This window comes from Balaenoptera physalus, assembly GCF_965194825.1.
Source record: "Balaenoptera physalus genome assembly, chromosome: 18".
Classification (NCBI taxonomy): Eukaryota; Metazoa; Chordata; class Mammalia; order Artiodactyla; family Balaenopteridae; genus Balaenoptera; species Balaenoptera physalus.
The window spans coordinates 10,374,052-10,396,121 of record NC_138899.1 but is presented as its reverse complement, the minus strand read 5'-3'; the positions used below and the strand labels follow the sequence as shown (position 1 = coordinate 10,396,121).

General features: G+C 42.5%; 2 protein-coding genes across 5 annotated transcripts in view; both read right to left on the bottom strand.

Annotated features, from left to right (window-relative positions):
* GGACT (gamma-glutamylamine cyclotransferase) overlaps window positions 1–21,325 on the bottom strand; it is a 41,296-nt gene extending 19,971 nt beyond the window's left edge. Inside the window, exon 1 of one of the 3 annotated variants that reach the window (XM_082434698.1) lies at window positions 21,188–21,325. Coding sequence is in view for 1 of the 3 variants with exons in the window: in XM_082434697.1 (XP_082290823.1) it covers window positions 14,446–14,530 (85 nt within the window). In the remaining 2 variants the exon portion in view is untranslated. Of the gene's footprint in view, window positions 1–14,445; window positions 18,059–21,187 lie in introns of those variants that run through there. The other 2 variants (XM_082434696.1, XM_082434697.1) reach the window with 2 other exon arrangements.
* Window positions 1–22,070, bottom strand: part of TMTC4 (transmembrane O-mannosyltransferase targeting cadherins 4) — a 123,074-nt gene that overhangs the window by 23,471 nt on the left and 77,533 nt on the right. The window contains exons 21-22 of one of the 2 annotated variants that reach the window (XM_082434629.1): window positions 21,188–21,351; window positions 1,958–12,242 (exon numbers count right to left, since the gene is read on the bottom strand). The gene's annotated coding sequence lies outside the window, so the exon portion shown is untranslated. Of the gene's footprint in view, window positions 1–1,957; window positions 12,243–21,187; window positions 21,352–22,070 lie in introns of those variants that run through there. The other variant, XM_082434628.1, reaches the window with a different exon arrangement.

Genomic DNA, 22,070 nt, shown 5'->3' with positions numbered 1-22,070 from the left:
CGTCCTGAAGAGCAGAGTCTTCCAGGAGATACAGGCAACAGGCAGGCACGGGTCGGGGTGCCTGAGTCGCGGGGACAGCTGGGCACCCCTGGGGGCCGGGAGCACTGGAGAAGGGGCCAAGGAGGGAGGCTGGGACTCTGGATTTCAACTCCATGTGATGGGGGTAATGAAGGGTAGCAGGTAAGCCTGGGAAGTGACAGGGTAAGATTTTGTGTTTTAAAAAATGATTAGTGCAACCGCAGTGGAAGACCATTTGGTGGCATCTATAAAAGCTAAGCCTCTGCGGACCCAGCGACCCGGCAGCTCCAGTCCAGGCAGAGGTGCTGCAGAAACGCGGACACAGGTTCACCAAAAAGACACTTATGAGAATATTCCGATCAGTACCATTTAGAATGGCCCAAAACTAGACACTACCTAAATGTCCCTCAACAGTAAAGTGGGCTAATGAACAGCGGTAAACTGAGAAGAACGCTACAGCAATGAGAACGGACAAAGTTGTTCTGTGTGACAACACGCATAAACCTCAAAGCAATGCTGAGTGAGAGTCAGACAAAAACAGCACATACTGAGTGATTATATATTTACTTTAAAAAAAAAATGAATTAATTTTTTTGGCTGTGCCGTTGAGGCTTGCAGGATCTTAGTTCCCCGACCAGGGATTGAACCCAGGCCCGTGGCAGTGAAACCGCCAAGTCCTAACCACTGGACCGCCAGGGAACTCCCATGATTGTATTTACACGGAGGTAAATCACAGCCCGACTAATCTCTGCTGCTGGATGTCAGGACAGAGGTTACCGCTGGGAGGAAAGCGATGCCTGGAAGGACATGAGGACGCCGGATCTAGGGGCGGGGTGCATAGGTGTGCTCCAATTATGAAAATCCATCAAGCTATCTGATTTCTACACTTCTCTGATGCGTGTTATGCTTTCATAAAATATTACATTACATTTAAAGAACACATACAGTAACAGAGAACAGATTTGCGAGGACAAGACTTAAAACACACAGGAAACCACAGCGTACAAGACAAAGATACATAATTCAGTGCTACACATAAGTTAGTGGAGGTCAGAGGTGAGGGAGACCCACGCTTCATAGAAGTGACCTGGCCTGAGCTGGACGGAGAAGCAGATGTTCCCCAGGCCGTGAAACGGGGAGGTGCCCCTACTCCACACCCCTCCAGGGCATAAGAGCTAAAGGAAGGATCCCCAGGGGGACAGAGGCTCGAAGGCACATCACAGTTACTCTCAGCTTGAAGAAACTCCTGTCATGGAAGAGTCAAATGATACCAACTGGGAGCAAACAGACACACCCAGAGTGTGAAACATTCTGTGGGAGAAATTTTCTTGAAAGTAAGGGTGGGACTTCCCTGGTGGCGCAGTGGTTAAGAATCCGCCTGCCAATGCAGGGGACACGGGTTCCATCCCTGGTCCGGGAAGATCCCACATGCCGCGGAGAAACTAAGCCCGTGCTCCACAACTACTGAAGCCTGCGCGCCAGGGCCGCAAGCCACAACTACTGAGCCTGCGTGCCGCAACTACTGACGCCCGCGTGTCTAGAGCTCGTGCTCCACAACAAGAGAAGCCACCGCAATGAGAAGCCCGCACACCACGACGAAGAGTAGACCCTGCTCGCCGCAACTAGAGAAAGCCTGTGCGCAGCAATGAAGACCCAACGCAGCCAAAATAAATTAATAAATTAATAAAAATAAATTTAAAAAAATAAAAAATAAAAGTAAGAGCGATTTGCCCTGGATTAAGAGACCTAAGATACATAACAGCCCTGGGTAAGGTGTGGACCTTGTCTGGATTCTGATTTGAACATATCAACTAGAAAATGACATTTCTGAGACAATCAGGAAAATCCTACAGGCATATGCCTAGGTGAAAGATGACACCAAGGAATCACAGTTAATATTTTTAGGAATGGATAATGGCATATGGTTCTATTAAAAAAATAAATAAACCTTACTTTTAAGAGATGCACATGGAAGTATCTGGGGGTTGTGAAATATAATGTGTAGGACTTTAAAACACTTCAAGTAGGGACTTGTCTGGTGGCGCAGGGGTTAAGAATCCACCTGCCAATAGAGTGGGCATGGATTGGATCCCTGGTCCAGGAGGATTCCACCTGCCACAGAGCAACTAAGCCCATATGCCACAACTACTGAGCCTGCGCTCTAGAGTCCGCACACCGCAACTACTGAGCCCACGCACCACAACTAATGAAGCCCATGCGCTCTAGGGCCTGCGTGCTGCAACTACTGAAGCCCATGTGCCTAGAGCCCATGCTCCACAAGAGAAGCCACTGCAATGAGAAGCCCACGCACCACAACAAAGACCCAATGCAGCCAAAAAAAAAAAACAAAAACAAATGAAAAAAATAAAGCATCTTTTAAAAATAAATAAAATATTCAAGTAAAAAAAAAAAGGATTAATGAAGCATATGTGGCAAAATGTTGATCGTTATTGACTCTGGGTGATAGATATGAGAATCATTGTACTAGTTGCTCTACTTTTATGCCCCTTGCCAAAAAAGAGAGAAAATATGAATTGCCAACATAAGAAATCAAAGACAGGACATCGATATACATATTACAAACATTAAAGGGTAATAAGGGAATACAGTGAACAACTTTATACCAGTAAGTTTTACAACTTAAAGTGGAAAAATTCCTTTAAAGGCACAAACTACCAAAGCTCACTAAAGAAAAAATAACTATAACTTTTCTATAACTTTTACTCAGAGAGGCAGATGGCTTCACTGGTGAATTCTACCAAACATTTAAGGAATAAATAATGCCGATATTAAATAAACTTTTCCAGAAAACAGAAGAGGAAGGAACACTTCACAACTCCTTTTATGACGTCAATATTACCCTGATAACAAAACCAAATAAAGACATTCATAGAAAAGAAAACTACAGGCCAGATACCTCTTATGAACATAAATGCAAAAAAGTCCTGAACAAATAAATATCAGCAAATCAAATCCAGCAATATATAAAAAGGATGATACATCAGTACCAAGGACTGTTTCATCCGAGGAATGTAAGCTTAATATTTCAAAACTAATCAGTGAATCACCATATTAACAGATTCGAAAAGAAAACCTTACAGTGATCTCAATAGATGCAGGACAAGTTATTTGACAAAATTCAACAATTCATGATAAAAATTACCAGCAAACTAGGAATAGAAGAGAACTTCCTCAATCTGATAAACAGCATCTATGAAAAACCTGCACCTAACACCCTTTTTAATGGTGCATAATCAAACACTTCCCCCTTCAGACTGGAAACAAGGCAGTGATTCCACTCTTCCTACTTCTTTTCAACATGGGATACTGCAGCCAAGCCAGGGTAATAAAGAAAAAAAGAATAAAAGGCATACACTTGAGGAAGAAATAAAACTATCTTTGTTTGCAATTGACATGATTGTACAGAAAATCCTAAAAAACTGACAAAAAAGCTACTGGAACTAATAAGTGAATTTAGCAGAGTCTTAGGCTACAAGATCCATATGTGAAAATCAACTGTATTTCTGTATACTACCAGAGAACTAGTATATTTTAAAATATAAAATATATTAAAAAGTGGGAACTTGAAATTGAAAAATCCAGTATCATTTGCAATAGCACCAAAAAATCTGAAATACTTATGGACATTAACAAAATATGTGCATGACCTGTAGCTAAAAATTTAAAACACTGTTGAGAGAAATTAAATATATAACAAGTGGAGAGATATACCATGTTTTCATGCATCAGAACTCAATATTGTAAAAATGATAATTCTCCCCAAATTGAATTATAGATTCAACATAATCTTAATGAAAGTCACAATAGGTTCTGGGGTTTTTTGTTTTTTGTTTTTTTTTGGTAGAAATTGATGAGCTGATTCTAAAATGTATATAAAAGCTCAAAGTAGCAAATAGAATAGCGAAAACAATACTGAAAAAGCTGAACAAAGCTTGTATTTCAATATTTACTATAGAGCTGTACGTAGAAGACTGTGGAATTAGAGAAATTATAGACATCAAGATCAACGTTGTACTGAGTCACAAGATGTCCCTCGATTTTGTCCCCCCCGCCAACAACAAAAATTAGCATCCATCCACAAACAAAAGCACCTCTGTGGGAGCTGTGGGATCCAGCGCCATTCGCCAAGGGACTCAGGTGGAGTCTTGCCCACCTGCACATCAGGTAATAGGGGCTGTGGAACCAGCAGGAACCTGTGAGTGGCTCCAGCCCCTCTCAGCCGCCGTCTCGGAGCACCTGGAGAACACTGACCTGGCCAGTCACCCACGGACGAGAGAGCCCTGGTGCAATCCAGGTTTCCAGAGGAGAGGTTCCAGCGCTCCACCAGAGCAGAAGAAAATGTGTTTGGACACACTGGTCAGGTAAGAGGAACAGCTTGACTATGCCAGCATCACCCCTCCCCCAAGGTGGAACACTTACGGCTAAACAAGACCTTCTCGGCCCGTGATTTCTCCCCCGGGGAAAAGGGAGAGGGTGAGTGAGCACCCAGCTTCCCCAGCTGTAGGGACGCCGCCAAAGAGGCTCATTTCTCTCTCACAGAATCCAGAGTATTAAATCAGGGGCTCCATGACTGGAGGCAGGGAGCAGATGGGAAGAAGAGCCGATTAGATTCTCGGAGGTCATTAACTGCTGTCCACATCGTGGACTGCCTCAGGAAGCCTGTCCACAAGCCCTGGGGAAGCCTCACTCAAGGATCCTCCCAACTGGCCTGCGGGCACCGCCAGCACCCCGCGTGCCTCACCCACACCTCCTCCCACTCTCAGGCTAGCTCCCTTTACATGCTCCTGAGAGCGAGATGTGGTAGAAGGCTAGGGAGAAAACACCAGCTTGAGCTGCAGCACCTATTTTGTGAAAACGAGAGGTTATCAACAGCCAGCCTAGTGTGTTGTAAGAGCAGGAGAAGACACACAAGCCTAAGAATTCTGCCATAAAGGAAAGCGGGAGGTGTGGAGCAGGTGTATTCATACAAGGTGTGAGGAAGCTTCAGAACCTCGCCTGGGCAGTTAGGAAAGACTGGAGGAGGTGACTGCTACCCCAAATATGAAAACAGGAACACAAACTCTAAGGAACGTGAAAAATCAAGGAAATGTGACATCACCAAAGGATCACAATAATTTCCCAGTAACCAAATCCAAATACATGGAGATCTACAATTTACTCAATAAAGAATGAAAAATAATTGTTCTGAGGAAACCTGAGCTACAAGAAAACCCAGAAAGGCAATTCAAAAAATTGAAATCAGGAAAACAATATGCATACAAGATGAGAAAATTAACAGAGAGACAGAAATTATAAAAAAGAACCAAAGAGAAATTCTGGAGCTGAAGAACTCGAAGAAAGAAATGAAAACTGCAATAGACAGTACCAACAGCAGAACAGACCACACAGAAGAAAGAATCTGTGAGTTAGACAGGAACTTTGAAATAACCCAGTGAGAGGAGAATAAAGAGGAAAGAATGAAAAACAGAGAAGAGAGCCTAGGTGAATTATGGGACACCATCAAAAGAACTGATATATGAATTACTGAAGTTCCAGAAAGAGAAGAGAGGGAGAAGGGGGTAGAAAACTTACTTAAAGAAATAATGGCTGAGAACTTCCCAAACCTGGGGAAAAAATCTGGACATCCACATTCATAAATATGTAGATCACCCCATTATTTCAATCCAAAATGATCTTCTCTAAGACACACTATATGAAACTGTCAAAAATCAAAGACAAAGTGAAAATCCTAAAAGCAGCAAAAGAAAAGGAGACTGTAATCTATAAAGGAATACCCATTAAGCTATCAGTGTATTTCTCATCAGAAACCTTACAGGCCAGGAGAGCGTGGAATAATATATTCAAAGTGCTGAAAAGAAAAAAAAAAAACCTGCCAATGAAGAATACCCTATCTGGCAAAGCTATCCTTCAGAATTGAAGAGAGGACTTCGCTGGTGGCACAGTGGTTAAGAATCTGCCTGCCAATGCAGGGGACACAGGTTCGAGCCCTGGTCCGGGAAGATCCCACATGCCACGGAGCAGCTAAGCTCATGTGCCACAACTACTGAGCCTGTGCTCTAGAGCCTGCGAGCCACAACTACTGAGCCCACGTACCACAACTACTGAAGCCCGCGCGCCTAGAGCCCGTGCTCCACAACAAGAGAAGCCACCGCAATGAGAAGCACATGCACTGCAACAAAGAGTAGCCCCCGCTCACTGCAACTAGAGAAAGCCCACACGCAGCAGCGAAGACCCAACGCAGCCTAAAATAAATAAATAAATAAATTCTTTTAAAAAAAAAAAGAAAAGAAAAGAAATGAAAGGAAAATAAGGAATTATCCAGACAAACAGCCAAAAGCTGAGAGAATTCATCACTAGACCTGCCTTATTAGAAATGCTTTAGTTCTTCAAGCTGAAACGAACAGACTCTAATCAGTAGCATAAAAATATACAATACACTGGTAAAAGTAAATACATAGCCAAATTTAGAACACTCTAATACTGTAATATGGTGTAACCACTTAACTGTGGTACAAAGGTTAAAGGGCAGAGTACTAATAGACTGTTACATCTATAAGATGTTTTATGTGAGTCCCATGGTAACCACAAGCAAAAACCTACAGTAAATTCACAAAATATAAAGAGAAAGGAATTGGAGCATACCACCATAGAAAGGCAGCAAGAAAGGAAGAAAGAAACAAGGGAACTATAAAACATGCCAGAAAACAATAAGATGGCATTAGTAAGTGCTTACCTACCAACAATTACCTAAAATGTAGATTGCATTTTCCAATCAAAAGACATGGAGTGCCTGGATGGGATTAAAAAAAACGAGACCCAACTATATGCTGCCTACAAGAGATTCACTTCAGCTTTAAGGACACACATAAGCTCAAAGTGAAGGGATGGAAAAAGATATGCACCCAACATGGGAGCACTTAAATATGTTAAGCAAATAGGAACAGATCTGAATGGTGAAACAGACAAAACCACAATAGTAGGTGACTTCCATACCCTACTTTCATCAATGGATAGATCATGCAGACAGAAAATCAACAAGGAAGCATTGGACTTGAACCACAGATTCAACCAAATGTACCTAACAAACATTTATAGAACATTCCATCCAACAGTGGCAGAATATACGATCTTCTCAAGCACACATGGAACTTTCTTTAGGATAGATTATATGTTAGGTCACAAAACCAGTCTTAGCAAATTTAAGAAGACTGAAATCATAGCAAGTATCTTTTCTGACCACAGTGGTATGAAACTAGAAAGCAACAAGAAGACAAAACCTGGAAAAATTTATAAATATGTGGAAATTAAGCAATACACTCTTGAACAACCAGTTAATCAAAGAAGAAATCAAAAGAAAAAAATTTTAAATCTTCAAGCAAATGAAAATGGAAACAACATACCAAAATCTATGGGATACTGCAAAAGCAGTTTTAGGTTTACAGTGATAAATACCTATAGTAACAACTAACTCTACACCTCAAGGAATGAGGAAAAGAAAAACAAATTAAGCCCAAAGTTGGAAGAAAAAAGGAATAACAAAGATCAGAGCAAAAATAAATAAAATAGAGACCAGAAAAATAATAGAACAACAAAAGTTAAAACCTGTTTTTCTAAAAGATAAAATTGACAAACCTTTAGTTGGACTAAGAAAAACAGAGAGAAGACTCTAGTAAATAAAATGAAAAAGAAGACATTATAACTGATTCCACAGAAATACACAGGATCACAACAGACGTAAGAGTCCACTCTTCCCAAAGCTATGTGTAGATTCAATGGAATCCCTATCAAAATCCCAATGGCATTTTTCACAGAAATAGAAAAAAAAATCCTAAAACTTATATGGAACCACAAAAGACCCCAAGTAGTCAAAGCAGTCTTGAGAAAGAAGAACAAAACTGGAGGCATCACACTGCCTGATTTCAAACTATACTACAAAGCTACAGTAATTAAAACAGTATGGTAGTGGCATAAAAATAAGCACAAAGACGAATGGAACACAGTTGAGAGCCCAGAAATAAATCCCAGCATATATGGTCAAGTAATACTGACAGGGAGCCAAGAATACACAACTGGGAAAGGACAGTCTCTTCAATAAACGGTGTTAGGAAAACTGGATAATCACAAGCAGAAAAATAATATTGGACCCTTATCTTACACTACTCACAAAAATCAACTTGAAATGGATTAAAGACTTAAACGTAAGACCTGAAACTGTAAAACTCCTACAAGAAAACACAGGGAAAAAACTCCTTGATGCTGGTCTTGGCAACAATTTTTTAGATATGACACCAAAAGCACAAGCAACAAAAGCAAAAATCAGTTAAGTGGAACTACATCAAACTAAAAAGCTTCTGTACAGCAAAAGAAACAGTCAACAGAATGAAAAGGCAACCTACGGAAGGGGAGAAAATATTTGCAAACTATATATCTGATAAGGGATTAATATTCAAAATATATAAAGAACTTATACAACTCAACAACAACAACAAAAATCCAATTTTTAAATGGGCAGAGGAACTGAATAGACATTTTTCCAAAGGCATACAGATGGCCAACAGGTACACGAAAAGGTGCTCAACATCACTAATCATCAGGGAAATGCAAATCAAAACCATAATGAGATATCACCTCACACCTGTTAGAATGGCTGTCATCAAGAAGAGATAACAAGTGAGGATGTGGAGAGAAGGGAACCCTTGTACACTGTTGGTAGGAATGTACATTGGTTCAGCCACTATGGAAAACAATATGGAGCCTCCTCAAAAAGTCAAAAATAGAACTACCATATGATCCAGTAATTCCACTTCTGGGTAAATATGCAAAGGAAGTGAAGACAGGATAGTGAAGAAATACCTGCACTCCCATGTTCATTGCAGCATTTTTCACAACAGCCAAGATATGGAAACAACCTAAGTGTCTGTCAACAGATGAACAGATAAAGAAGGTTTTGTGTGTGTGTGTGTGTGTGTGTGTGTGTGTATAATATTATTCAGCCATGAGAAAGAAGAAATCCTGCCATTTGCAACAACATGCATGGACCTTAAGGACGTTATGCTAAGTGAAATAAGACAGAGAAAAGACAAATACTGTATGATCTTACTTATATGTGGAATTTTAAAAAGCCAACCTTGTAGAAACAGTGAGTAGAATGGTGGTTACCAGGGGCTGGGGGGTTGGGAGAAATGGGGAGATGTTGGTCAAAGGATATAAATGTCCAGTTAGAAGACAAATAAGTTCTGGAGATGTAACACACAGCATTGTGAATATAGTTAACAACACTGTATTATACACTTGAAAGTTGTTGAGAGAGTAGATCTTAAATGTTGTCACCACAAAAAAGAAATGTAATTAAGTGACACGATAAACGTGTTAGCTGACACTAAGATGGTAGTCATATTGCAATATATAAGTGTATCAGATCAACACATTATACCTTAAACTTATAAAATGTTATATGTCAATTCTATCTCAACAAAGCTGGAAAAAAATCAATGAAATATTCTTTTGGGGGTGATGAAAATGTACAATTAGGTAGTGCTGGTGGTTGCACAATCTTGTGAACATACTAAAAACCAATGAATTGTACACTTTGATATGGTGAATTTTATGGTATGTGATTTATATCTCAATAAAAATAACTGGTAAAAATAAATCAATGGAACAGAATAGAGTCCAGAGGTAGACCCACACTTGTATGGCCAATTGTTTCTGATAAAAGTGCCAAAGTAATTCAAGGTGAATGGACAGTCTTTGAAACAAATGGTGATGAAAAATAGGATACCCATATACAAAAAAAAAAAAAAAAAGAACTACAACTCTTATCTCACACCATATAAATATACTTAAATAAACTCAAAATGTATCCAATTGCAAGAGCTAAAATTCTAGAAGAAAAACCTTTTATTAGGAAACAAAAAGTAAATAAAAAGAACACATGGATAAGCTGGACTTCATCAAAATCAGAAACGTCTGCTCTCAAAAGGTACCCATGATTACATGAAAAGGTAAACACAGACTGGGAGAAACTATCTGCAAAACAAATACTACATATCTGATAAATGACTTGTATCCAGAATATACAAAGAACTCCTAAAACTCAGGAAGAAGCAAAACAACCCAATTAAAAACGGGCAAAAGATTTAAACAGACACTTTACCAACAATACATGAATCTCAAGTAAGCACCCGAAACGATGCTCAACATCATCATTAGGGAAATGAAAATAAAAACCACAAAGTATACCATCATGCACCTACTAGAATGGGCAAAATTGAAAATACTGCTAATATCAAGTATTGGTGGCAAGGATGTAGGGTAACTGAAACTCTTATAACATGGCTTCTGGGAATGCAAAATGGTGCAGCAGCTTTAGAAAACAATCTTAAAAGTTAAACATATATTTACCATATAACCTAGCAATCTCACTCCTGGGAATACACCTGCCACAAATGATTTCATATATTCACATAAAGACCTACACCTGAATGTTTATAGCAGTTCTATTCATAATAGGCGATAGTTAGAAACAACCCAAATGTCCATAAACTTGAGAATCCATAGACAAATTGAGGGATGTAGATATAATAATATGCATAAATCTTAAATGCATATGCTGAGTGAAAGAAGCCAGACACATAAGACCACATGCCATATGATTCCAATGACGTTCTGGAAAAAGCAAATCACAGCGACAGAAAACAGAGCTGCGGCTGCTGGGGGCTGGGCAGAGGGGAGAGAAAACTGACGGGAAGGGACATGAGGTACTTTCTGGGGGGATGGAAATGTTCCGTATCTGATTATGGTGGTGATTCCATGAGTACATACATTTATAAACACTCATTGAAATTTTTAAAAATTCATTAAACTTGAAATATTAAATGGGTATATTTTATCACACGCAAATCAATAAAGCCTATCTATTTTTTTTAAAGGCCTATCAAACATCAGCATTTGAACAAAGTCCTTTTATCCACCATGATTTTACTTGCTTCTTGTAAAACGTTCGCACTCCATAAACTTTAGGCCTTTTCTTTGCCAAAGTGACTCACCCATTCCTCTCTGCTCCAATTTGAATGAAGATGGCTGAGAAGCCTTTTCTCTTTTAGCTTCTACCCAGGGGAGCTTCACTGAAGTCCATTTCCAGAGACAATGTGAATCACCCTGGAGTCAAGTTCCAGCTTGTGTGGCATCGCACTTCCCAGCTGGGTGAAAACCCCTTCCTCAGCCAGGCTCTCAGGAAGAAAATGTCCCCAGGACATCAAGCAAGAACCTGCAAGACCTGCTGACCATTGCCTGTCCCTACTGTTCTCCCCAAATGACCCTCCCAGTTAAAGACTCACATCCACCTCACCTGCCAGCGTCACTTGACCCCGTTAGATCCCCTTGGCTTGCCTGCGTTTTTGGTCCTGTTTGTTATAGGCATTTCCATTTCACATAATAGATCTTTGTTTTGCTAGACTCCTGTCCAAGTTTTCTGTTTAAGTGTGGTCCTGGGACAGAGTGTCCTAACGTACAACCAAGTTATTTTCTAAAGAACCAGGAAATGTGATCTAGCAAGACTGATGTGTATGTGGAGAAATCTTTGATATCCAGAATATCTCCACGGCCCAGGTTGCACCCCTCCCCCATCTCCTCCAGGGCTCGGCAGCGTGGGGGTCATTTCATCCCAAGCACACGCCCCCAGACCCCATCAGTCACGCACGGTCTCATCTACCCAGTCCCAAGAAACAGTCCTCTCTTTCCTCCCTGACTTTTGACTCCACACTCATTGGTGAGCCCTTGGCTATACTCACCTATGTCTCATTAAACGTTAATATTCCCGGGACACTTTAATCTCTCAGTTTCAGTATTTCAAGTTATATTTCTCTTATTAACTCGCCATTGCTTATCTAAACCTCCTTGAATTCACAATTATCTAAACTTCCGTGAACTGTTTTACTGGTTTTCATTTTCTCATACATGCAAAAGTTCCCTATTAGTTACAAACTGCCCCAGTGAGCTGCTTATTCCTGATTGTTATTAAGAGGTAAGACCCACCTCTTGCCTCATTGCTCCCATTTCTGACCCAGTTTAGAGCCTGTCTTGCCACTGAGGGCTCTTCTGAGACATGAGGCCTCTCTTTCCTGGTGATACGAACACCCGAACAATGTGATTTTGAAACGTGCACAGTGCGGGCCAAACATTCTCCACGTGGTCCTCTTTTGCTATTGCCAAAAGAAAAGCAAATCTGTGTGTCAACATCCCCTTACTTAGAAGAACTCGGCCACGGTGCTGCCCGGGGATGCTCTTCACACCTCCACCTGGGGCCCCAGGTGGCAGAAGCGGTGCCAGGGGGGGACTGGCTTCGGGATCAGACAGGCCTGGGCAGCGACGCTGGCAGATGACAGAACCTCTGGGCCTCTGTCATCTCCTTCTCTGCCCAATCGCTCAGCCGTACTTCACGGAGAAGGGTGGCACCCCGAGACAGCACAGGAAAGCACCCAGCACGGAGCCTTCCACGTGCAGGCACCCAACAAATGGAGTTTGTCTTAGTCTGCTCGGGCTGCTACCACAAAATTACCACCAACGGAATGACTTATAAACCACAAACATTTATTTCTCACAGTTCTGGAGGCTGAGAAGTCTGAGGTTAAGGCATCAGCAGATCCAGTGTTCAGTGAGGGCCCACCTTCTGGTTCACAGAGGGCATCTTCTCACTGTGTCCTCAACCTGGCAGAAGGGGCCAGGGAGCTCTCTGGGGTCCCTTTACAAGGGCACTAATCCCATACATAAGGGCTCCAACCTCATGACATAATCACCTCCCTAAGGCCCAAGATCCAAATAACCATCACACTGGAGGTTAGGATTCCAACATATGAACCTTGGGGGGACACAAACATTCAGGCCACAGGTAGTAGAGTTATTCTGAATGACATAAACAACAAATAAAAAATTATTAGTTCTGCTCAAAAGATCACCCTCCAGAGTCTCCCTGCGCTGAGAAGACAGCGGAACCGGAGCCTTGCTGCCTGGGGCGTCTTCCAGGCCGCGTACGGCAGTGGGCTTCAAAGGGACTGGGTCCGGGGCAGCCCCTGGGTGACCTCACTCAGCCTCACTGGGAGCAAACTCCCATCCTGCCTGCCTCACAGGCTCCGCAACAAGGTCAAATTAGCAGAAGTACGCAGAAGCGTTGCCACGTGGAGAGGAGCTAGAGTCTCCCAAGACAGACGGAAAGGACCCAAGGCCTGCTGGCTGTCACGTGAGCGAGCTCAGATGCCCCCAATTTAGCCCCCAGAGACCCCAGCTCCACCAGCCCGGGCCAGAGGCACCCAGTGAGGCGGCTCTCAGAGGCTCAGCCCCCAGCCGTGGGAGGGTGTCTGTTGTTTGCAGCCACTGATGCTGGGGTGATTTGTTCCGCAGCTACAGGTAACACAGCCAAAGGGTCAAGCCCAAGGCTCTTCGTGCTGGCTCACCGTCCAGACCCGACTCTCCCTGCCTCATCCAGGCCGGGCCTCACACTGCCCTGGGGGTGCGACCTGTGCCCCCCTCTGCTCACGAGGCTGCCACTGCCTCAGGCCACTCCTCAGGCCTCAACGTGCAAAATCCCACTCAGCCTGCAAGGTTGCCAGGTCACCTCAAACACCCTCCCTTGGGGGCAGAACTCACCCCAGAACAGGCAGCCCCTTTGCCTTCGTCGCAGGGCCACCCAGGTCTGTCTCCCCATCTTCTAGGAGGCCCAGACACTCAGCCTTCAGCCCTCGGACAAGGGACGGGGCGGGCGTCCAGGAGACGTTTGCTCAGAGAGCTGCCGACCTGACGCCCCTCCCGCCACGTGTTCGTGTCCGTTTCCCACCAGGACCCCCTCATACACCCACGCCACAGGCCTCAACAGCAGGACATCAGCGCAGGCACTTGACCACCTTCTCTCAGACCCCTTTCAAGTCCTGTCACTTGTCCAATGATGCTCTTTAGAGCGGAGGACCCCGTGCAGAGTCCCAACTGCATTCCTCGTCTCGTGCTTCAACCTCCTCCAAACTGAGACAATCCCTCAGTCTTTCTTTGACTTTGAGTTTCATGCTTTTAATGATTTCAGGCCATCTGTTTCTGTTCCTCAACTTGTTTTTTTTTCCGGCTTTGCCTCATGGTTAGATTCAGGTCACCCATCTTCAGCGGGAATCTTCTGGAAATGATGCTGTGTTCTTCTCACTGCCTACTGGATGGCACATGACTCCAATCTGTCCCGTCACTGATGACGTTCACTCCGGTCACCCAGAGAAAGTGGTGACCGCCAGGCCGCTCCCAGCTTCACGGTGAAGTTATTCTCCCCCAAGCCCCACGTGACACGAGTTGATGAAAATTTCATAAGGAGATACTTTGAAACTATGTAAAAATCTCATTTACCATCAAACTTGCCAGTTGTTCACTTACGCATCTGTATCTGTATTCCCCGACGTGAGGAAATGCTGCACTGGGCCTCTCCAAGAGCTTGCTGAGTCCCCAAGAAAACCACCATCTACAAGGACAGTCGAGGAACCCCTCCCCGTGTGAAAACACCACGCAGGGAGCAGATCAAAGCTCCAGCCCCAAACACCACGGCATTCAAGAGAGGTGGCAGCTCCGAGCAGCGAAAACGGTCCCGGCTCCCCACCAAGCCAAAGGGAGAAAGAGAAAAATAACCTCAGGAATGGGGGCACTGGACATGAGAGCCACTCTTTTGGAAGTCCTAGGGAGACTGCAAAATCAGCCGGGAGGCCAGGCTGGTTGTGTTTCAGATTCAGATTCATCTGAATCTCTGCAAGGAAAACCCAAAGGGCTGTTCATTTAATGGGAAGACACTACAGAAGTTTCTCTACTTATAAATTAGGACAGCAGTGTAATTTCTTGATACTGTTCCCACATCCTTCGGATCACAGGTGTAGGTGTTACTCCGGGCAGCGGGGGAGCAGGGTGTAGGCTGAAGGACACATGCTTTTGAACTGGACGTGTTTCATTTCCAAGTCAGGTGAAACCCTGCTGCCTTTAGTGGTGTAACCTTGTTCAAGGTGTTTCATCCCTCTGAACCTCAGTTAACGTCACCTAAAAAATGGGGATAAGGACTTCCCTGGTGGTGCGGTGGATAAGACTCTGCGCTCCCAATGCAGGGGGTCCGTGTTCAATCCCTGGTCAGGGAACTAGATCCCACATGCATGCTGCAACTAAGAGCTTGCATGCCGCAATTAAGGAGCCCACAAGCCGCAAAGAAGGAGCCCACCTGCTGGAACTAAGACCCAGTGCAACCAAATAAATAAATAAATATTTTTTTAAAAAGGGGATAATAATGCCCACCTCAAGGACTGACGTATGAGGATTATATGAGGTAACGTATATCAAAATTCTGGCACGTGGTGATTTTAATAAGTACTGGTCCCCTTCTGAGAGAGGGTAAATTACAGAATTATTATAAGGACTAAACAATAGAATGTATCACAGATATATAAGTGCCTGGCACAGAGCTTGTGTCCAACAGACGTTAGTTCCTTTTTAACTTATCCATACAAAAAGCCATATCCTAGTTATCTAGCGCGGTTGAATGGTGTTCTTTATAATGAAGTTTGACCTTTTATACACAGAAAAGAAATTGTATAAATAAACCCTCTCTGCATTAGTAATATATAATTATAAAAATAATTATAATAATATTGTAATAGCTAAGAGGTGGAAGCCACCCAAGTGTCCATCAACAGATGAACAAATAAACAAAATGTGGTCTCTACGTTTGATATTCAGCCTTAAAAAGGAAAGGACTCCTGGCACATGCTACAACATGGATGAACCTTGAGGACATTATACTAAGTGAAATAAGTGAATCACAAAAAGACATACTGTGTGATTCCACTTATACCAGGTACCCAGAGTCATCAAATACACAGAGACAAAGAAGAACGATGGTTGCCGAGGGGTGCAGAGAGAAAGGAATGGGGAGTTGTCATTTAGTGGGTACAGAGTTGCAGTTTTGCAGGATGAAATAGTTCTGGAGATCTGTTGTACAACAATGTGACTACACTTAACACTACTGAACTGTACACTGAAAATGATGGTAAATTTTATGGGTTTTTTAACCACTATTAAATATAAGAAAATTAAGTTTTAAATAATGCACCTTGTAGGCGCTCATAGTAACGCAGGGTCATCATGCTGACTCATTATGGACTGTGCTGCAGATAGATCTGTGCAGCCTGTGGTCCAGAGCCAAATCCGTATTAAGTTTGAGGAGTTGCTCTGGAGTCTGCTTTCTTGAATAAATATCTCGGATTTTTTAAAATTCAGCTGGTAAAGGAAAAAGTGGAACTTGATATCTTTCACTAAATATTATTTGCCATTACTATTGGAGAATTTTAAGATGTTAAAATAGGAAGAAATTTTAGAAATTACATTTTAAAGTAGAATAAAGTGAAATCTAGACTTTAACCGAACTAAATTATTTGCCTAAGATCATAACTACAGGTAGAAATTATGAGAAGAGCTGGAAAGAGAAACCATCTCCTGGCTCCCTCTACAATCCACTTCTATCAATACAGTGGACTTAGCTCTCCAGAATTCCTCACCTCTGAACTGCACTATTTAATACGCTGCCACCAGGGGGCAGCAGGTGTATTAGCCTGGTGTTCCAAACCCTGGACTTAAAGCCCCAATACATTTCCATTATGCCTTCCTCCAACCCTCCTCCAAAAAAAATATACCTAAGACTTAATGAATGTCAACAAGCACCAAATTTAAAGAACATCCATAACAACTCTTAAAACAAAGACTTGGGTCCAATGGAGGCAACATCCTTACTAATCCTTCAGTATTTTTGACTTATTCCAATCCTAATTGATGTAAAGGGTCAATTCATATTAGTGTTTTTTTTTTTTGGCTACGTTGGGTCTTCGTTGCTGTGCGCGGGCTTTCTCTAGTTGTGGGGAGCAGGGGCTACTCTTCGTTACAGTGCACAGGCTTCTCATTGCCGTGGCTTCTCTTGTTGCGGAGCACGGGCTCTAGGCGCACGGGCTTCGGTAGTTGCGGCGCACGGGCTTAGTTGCTCCGCGGCACGTGGGATCTTCCCGGACCAGGGATCAAACTCGCGTCCCTTGCATTGGCAGGCGGATTCTTAACCACTGTGCCACCAGAGAAGTCCCCATATGCTAGTTTTAAACCAAAAATGACTTAACCACAGAAACCCATGCCTTTTGTTTACATTTTGAACCGAATTTTCCTAGTATTTGGCCTCCAAGGCTTTAGACCACAGCAACCTCAAGCCCACCTGGCCACCTGTCCTCAATCTCCCTTCCTCTGTCAGGCTCGGCTTTTCTTTCTGATGCCCTATGTCACAAGGGAAGGTCTGTCAATACGTCTAACCCTCCAGCAACTTTTCAGAAGCAAAAGCAGAGAGGTTCTAGTCACAAAGCAAAACCTATATGGACACCATTCTTCCAATTATACGACAGTAATGTCCACTCTTTTTAAACGATAATACTACCCACTGGAAGCTCAAATCACAGCAGCTAATGGGTGAGACTTGAATTTAAAGACAGGCCCTCCCTCAGCAATGGCCTTGTCCACGCTGAGACCTCACAGTTTCACCTAATGCTAGCGGTGAGGCGACGACAACAGCAGGGACATACTGGTAATTAGTCCAGGAGTCAACTCCACGCTTTCAAGCAACAGTGACCAGTGACCATGGTCCCCAAATCATCCAAAGGGAGATGTATGAGCTTTATTTCACAAATTTCAAATGGTTTTCTTCCTTGAGCTCGACATGCTTTAATAAGGAAAAAGGGATTGAAACGCAAGCTTTTTCTACTGCCTCAGACATATGGAAGCAGTCCACTTTTAAACTACAACAGTGTTCACCATAGCTAAAAGGCATTCAAAGAAATTACTCTCTGCTTATGTCCATTTGCTCTCATGTCATTAACTATTCACCCATCAATGTAAGCCAGCACAAAACTGACGGGAAGAGCAATTACGACACTAACGGTAAAACAGGAAGGAGACACGCACAAGATACGTATGTATGCAGTGATACAACGGATCATGTACCCAGACGCTATTCTGTAATCCTCTGCCAACTATGATGTGTCAGCTGGTGAGATTCAAGAAAGACCTTATCTATATAAAATAATCTGGTTTTAATTTACTTATTTTCCAATATAGAATATTTAACGTATTTAAATGTAGAACATCACCAGAAAACCAAAAATATTTATAAGATATATAAAATAAATTTAATTCAGTAACTTATTCAATTTATTTAAAATATTTGAGCATTAATTACCCCTTCCTGCCATTGTCATCTGCACTTAGGAGGATACAGCAGATAAATTAATGAAAATTATTAATATTTCTACGTCTCATGATGGTCTTCATAATTTATGAGCATTAAATGAGTTTTGAAAAGCATTCTTTTAGTCCTTATTTTTGAGAAGAATCACAACTGCTTTGAATTACTCTTTCTCCCTTGATTTGATTTTCTGTAAAGTTAGATGCAGATTATAAAAGCCTAATAAAAGCTGTGAGGGGAAATTAGTACATCTTCTAAATGAATAAAGAACAGTTAGATGGCATTCTTGGGAGCATTTATGAAGAATAAGTCACTGGGGTTTTTTTTCTTGTCATTTTATTATAAACATTTCCAGCCCTTCTCAAAAGCAGAGCACAGTAAGCCCTTGTGTACTCACACAGCATCAGGATCCATGCACCATCCTGGCTTTGCCATGCCTGTTCCATTTGCCCTCCTTTCTTTATTTTTTGAGGTTTTTTTCGTTTGCTTGCTTCTGGAGAATTCTGAAGCAAATACCTGAAACTATGTCATTTCACCCCTAAATATTTTGGTACTGAATTTTACTTAAAAGTTTAGTTTTTATTTTTGTTTTTTAAAATAAATTTATTTATTTATTTATTATTAACTTTTGGCTGCGTTGGGTCTTCGTTGCTGCGCGTGGGCTTTCTCTAGTTACGGCAAGCGGGAGCTACTCTTCGTTGTGGTGCGTGGGCTTCTCACTGCGGTGGCTTCTCTTGTTGCAGAGCACAGGCTCTAGGGCGCGCAGGTTTCAGTAGTTGTGGCTCGCGGGCTCTAGAGCGCAGGCTCAGTAGTTGTGGCGCACGGGCTTAGTTGCTCTGTGGCATGTGGGATCTTCCCGGACAAGGGCTTGAACCTGTGTTCCCTGCATTGGCAGGTGGATTCTTAACCACTGCACCACCAGGGAAGCCCAAAAGTTTAGGTTTTTAAATAACTACAATCCTACCTAACAATGAACAAAAAATCCTTAATATGCTGTATTCATATTTCCCCAGTTGTCTAAAATAGCCTGTGCAGCTGATTTTTTCAAAGCAAGATCAAAACAAAGCTCTTTCATTGTCTTTGGTTTGTATCTTGCTGAAGTCTCTTTTAATAATAATAGTGGATTGTGCCATCTTAGCTTAATTCAGAATGCTCTTATTCTTATGTTTACCTTCTATTTTTAACTCAGCGTTTTACAATAGTTGCATGCTCTCATGCTTTCATTCTTTATTATTATTATTTGAATTTATATAAAGTAAAATGACCTTTTTTGTTGTATAATTCTATGAGTTTTAAAGTTGATTGATTCCTGTAACCATATAGAGCAGTTACATCACCAAAACTACCCAGCCACTCTCCTGACCGGGGCGGGAGGGGGTGTCCGAGGGACGCAGTGGTGCTCCCCCTCAAGTGGGAGATGCAGAGTCGAGAAAACACATTCTCCTCTAGAGCCTCCAGGAGGGGACACAGCCCCTGATTTCAGCCCAGTGACACCCAGCTGGACTCCTGGCCTGAAGAACAGGACAATCAATCTGGGTGGTTTCAGGCCATGGAGTTGGTGGCACTCGCTCTGGCAGCACCAGGAAACTAAGACAAAGTCAAACCTGCTTCCTCCAGTCGCCAAGCCCTCGCCTGGGCCCTTTCTCTGCTGTCACCTTGCCCTCCTCATTCCGCCACAAAGGAGGGCACTTTTGATTAAAAGACGTGTTTTCCACGTCTCACATCTCCACTCGGAAGTCTGCTCCTCTGAAAAGTTCTCCCAACCCTACTCAGGCAGCCCAGGCGAGGTCATGACCCCACTCCATACATCTCTCAGCAGCTGCTCCTCTCCCGTGGTCCCGGCTCGACTGAAGTTACTGTATTCTCTTCCTCAGAGTTTACACTTGAGCATTTACTAAATGCTAAGTACCACGCAAAGGAATTTTCGTGCGTTTTCCCATTCAAGCCTCCCCAAAACCCTATCAGGTAGATACGATCATTATCCCGCATGTTTTAAATTAAAAAGTTCAAAATCACCCAGCCAGTACGTGGCAGAGCCAGGTTTTGAAGCCAGGCAGTCTGACACAGGAGTTGTGTCCTCAACCATGACATTAACATCTGCCTCTTATGTGAGAAATATAAGTTCCGAGATCTTGTGCCTTTATTAACAAAATACTCCCAGTATTCAGCACACAGTAGATAATAGTTGCTGAATATGAATGAATGGGACAAAATGGCTTTTCCACCTACTATTCTTTTTTTTTCAGAAAACTTTTTATTTTGGGAAGTCAAATATATACAGAAATAATGATATAATGATTCCCCCAATACCCATCTCCCAACTTCAAGACTTATCAATGTAGGGCCCATCTTAAAGCCAACATATTATACTCTTTGGTAGAAAGAGCCCCCTTCAGTATCCTTCTTTTTCAGAATCACATGTTCCTAGTTTTCGTCATTTATCTGTGTTAACACAGACTTTTAAAAAAAGATCTTGAAATGGGCAGGTCTTTCTAAGCAAAACACAAAACAAGGAAACTGTAAAGGGGAGATTGACATTTTTTTCCCTATGTTAAAATTAAATGTTTCTGCAGAGTATAAGTACTGTAAACAAAGTAAAAAAAAAAAAAATGGGGAAGTAGTTGTAACATATATGACAAAAGAATAGCACCCCCAATGTATAAAGAATTCTTACAAATCAGTAAGAAAAAGACCAAAGGCACATTATCTGGAAAAATGTGTTCAGGGAAGAACAGACAGTTTCCCTACTATTCCTAAAAGACAAAAAGACAGGACTTCCAACTGACACTCTTATCAACATACTTCCTCTGGTGCTCTACAGTTTAGGAACAGCAAACACTCCAGAACAGAGGAAAAACCAATTCTCACCTGTAAGCTTGTTCTTCAAAACCGCGTTGCCCTGGAATCTCACATCACAGTGAGTCTGAGTCTGAAAAGCGTTTGACCTCAGAATCCTTCTGAACAGGACACCAGAAGCCGTCCCGCCTCACAGCATGACCAGAAGCCTACGGACAAGTATCCAGTTCTCAGTCCTGCCAGGGGTGAGATGAAGAGGAAGATGAGTGAAGAAAGCCGAGTGTTTAAGAGACGAGGGGCTTAAAAGACGAGAGCACTTCACCCAGCCCCTTGGATGGCATCTCAGACCTTGGGGGTGGGCCATGGAAGGAACCGCCATTCAGTGCAAAAACGTGACCCACCAGCCCGAGGGGCCGCAGGATGCCCAGAAGAGCAGTAAGCTCGCACTGGCCTAGCACAGGGGTTCAAAGTTCTGGACTTTCTTGAGAAATAGCAGCTACGTCCTCTCCTTCAAGTAAGGAAAATGAGAACGGAAAGAAAGCGTATCTTCAGCCATCAGGCAAAGCTTATTTTAGGAATATGGAGCTTCCTGAATGCGGGTTTCCGAGTCTTTTGAAGCCATAAATTTATTAAAAAAAAAAAATTCGAACCACCAAACCACATCTGAAGTATACTTGCCATGAATGGTGACTCTGACTCTAATTAAGCCTTTAGATCTACCTTCCAGTTTACAGGAGATACAGGGGACAGAGGAACAAGCTAAAGCACACTATACAGAAAGCTGAATAAATCCAGAATGAGAGCCACCCATAGCCAACCGAGCAATACCAGTAAATCACTGCTCGAGACCAGGGTCAGCACACTTTGGCCCTCGGATAACTGCTGCCTGCTGGTGGAGTTTAAAACAAAAAAACTTTGAAAGCAAAATTTTATTGGAACACAGCCATGCTCATTC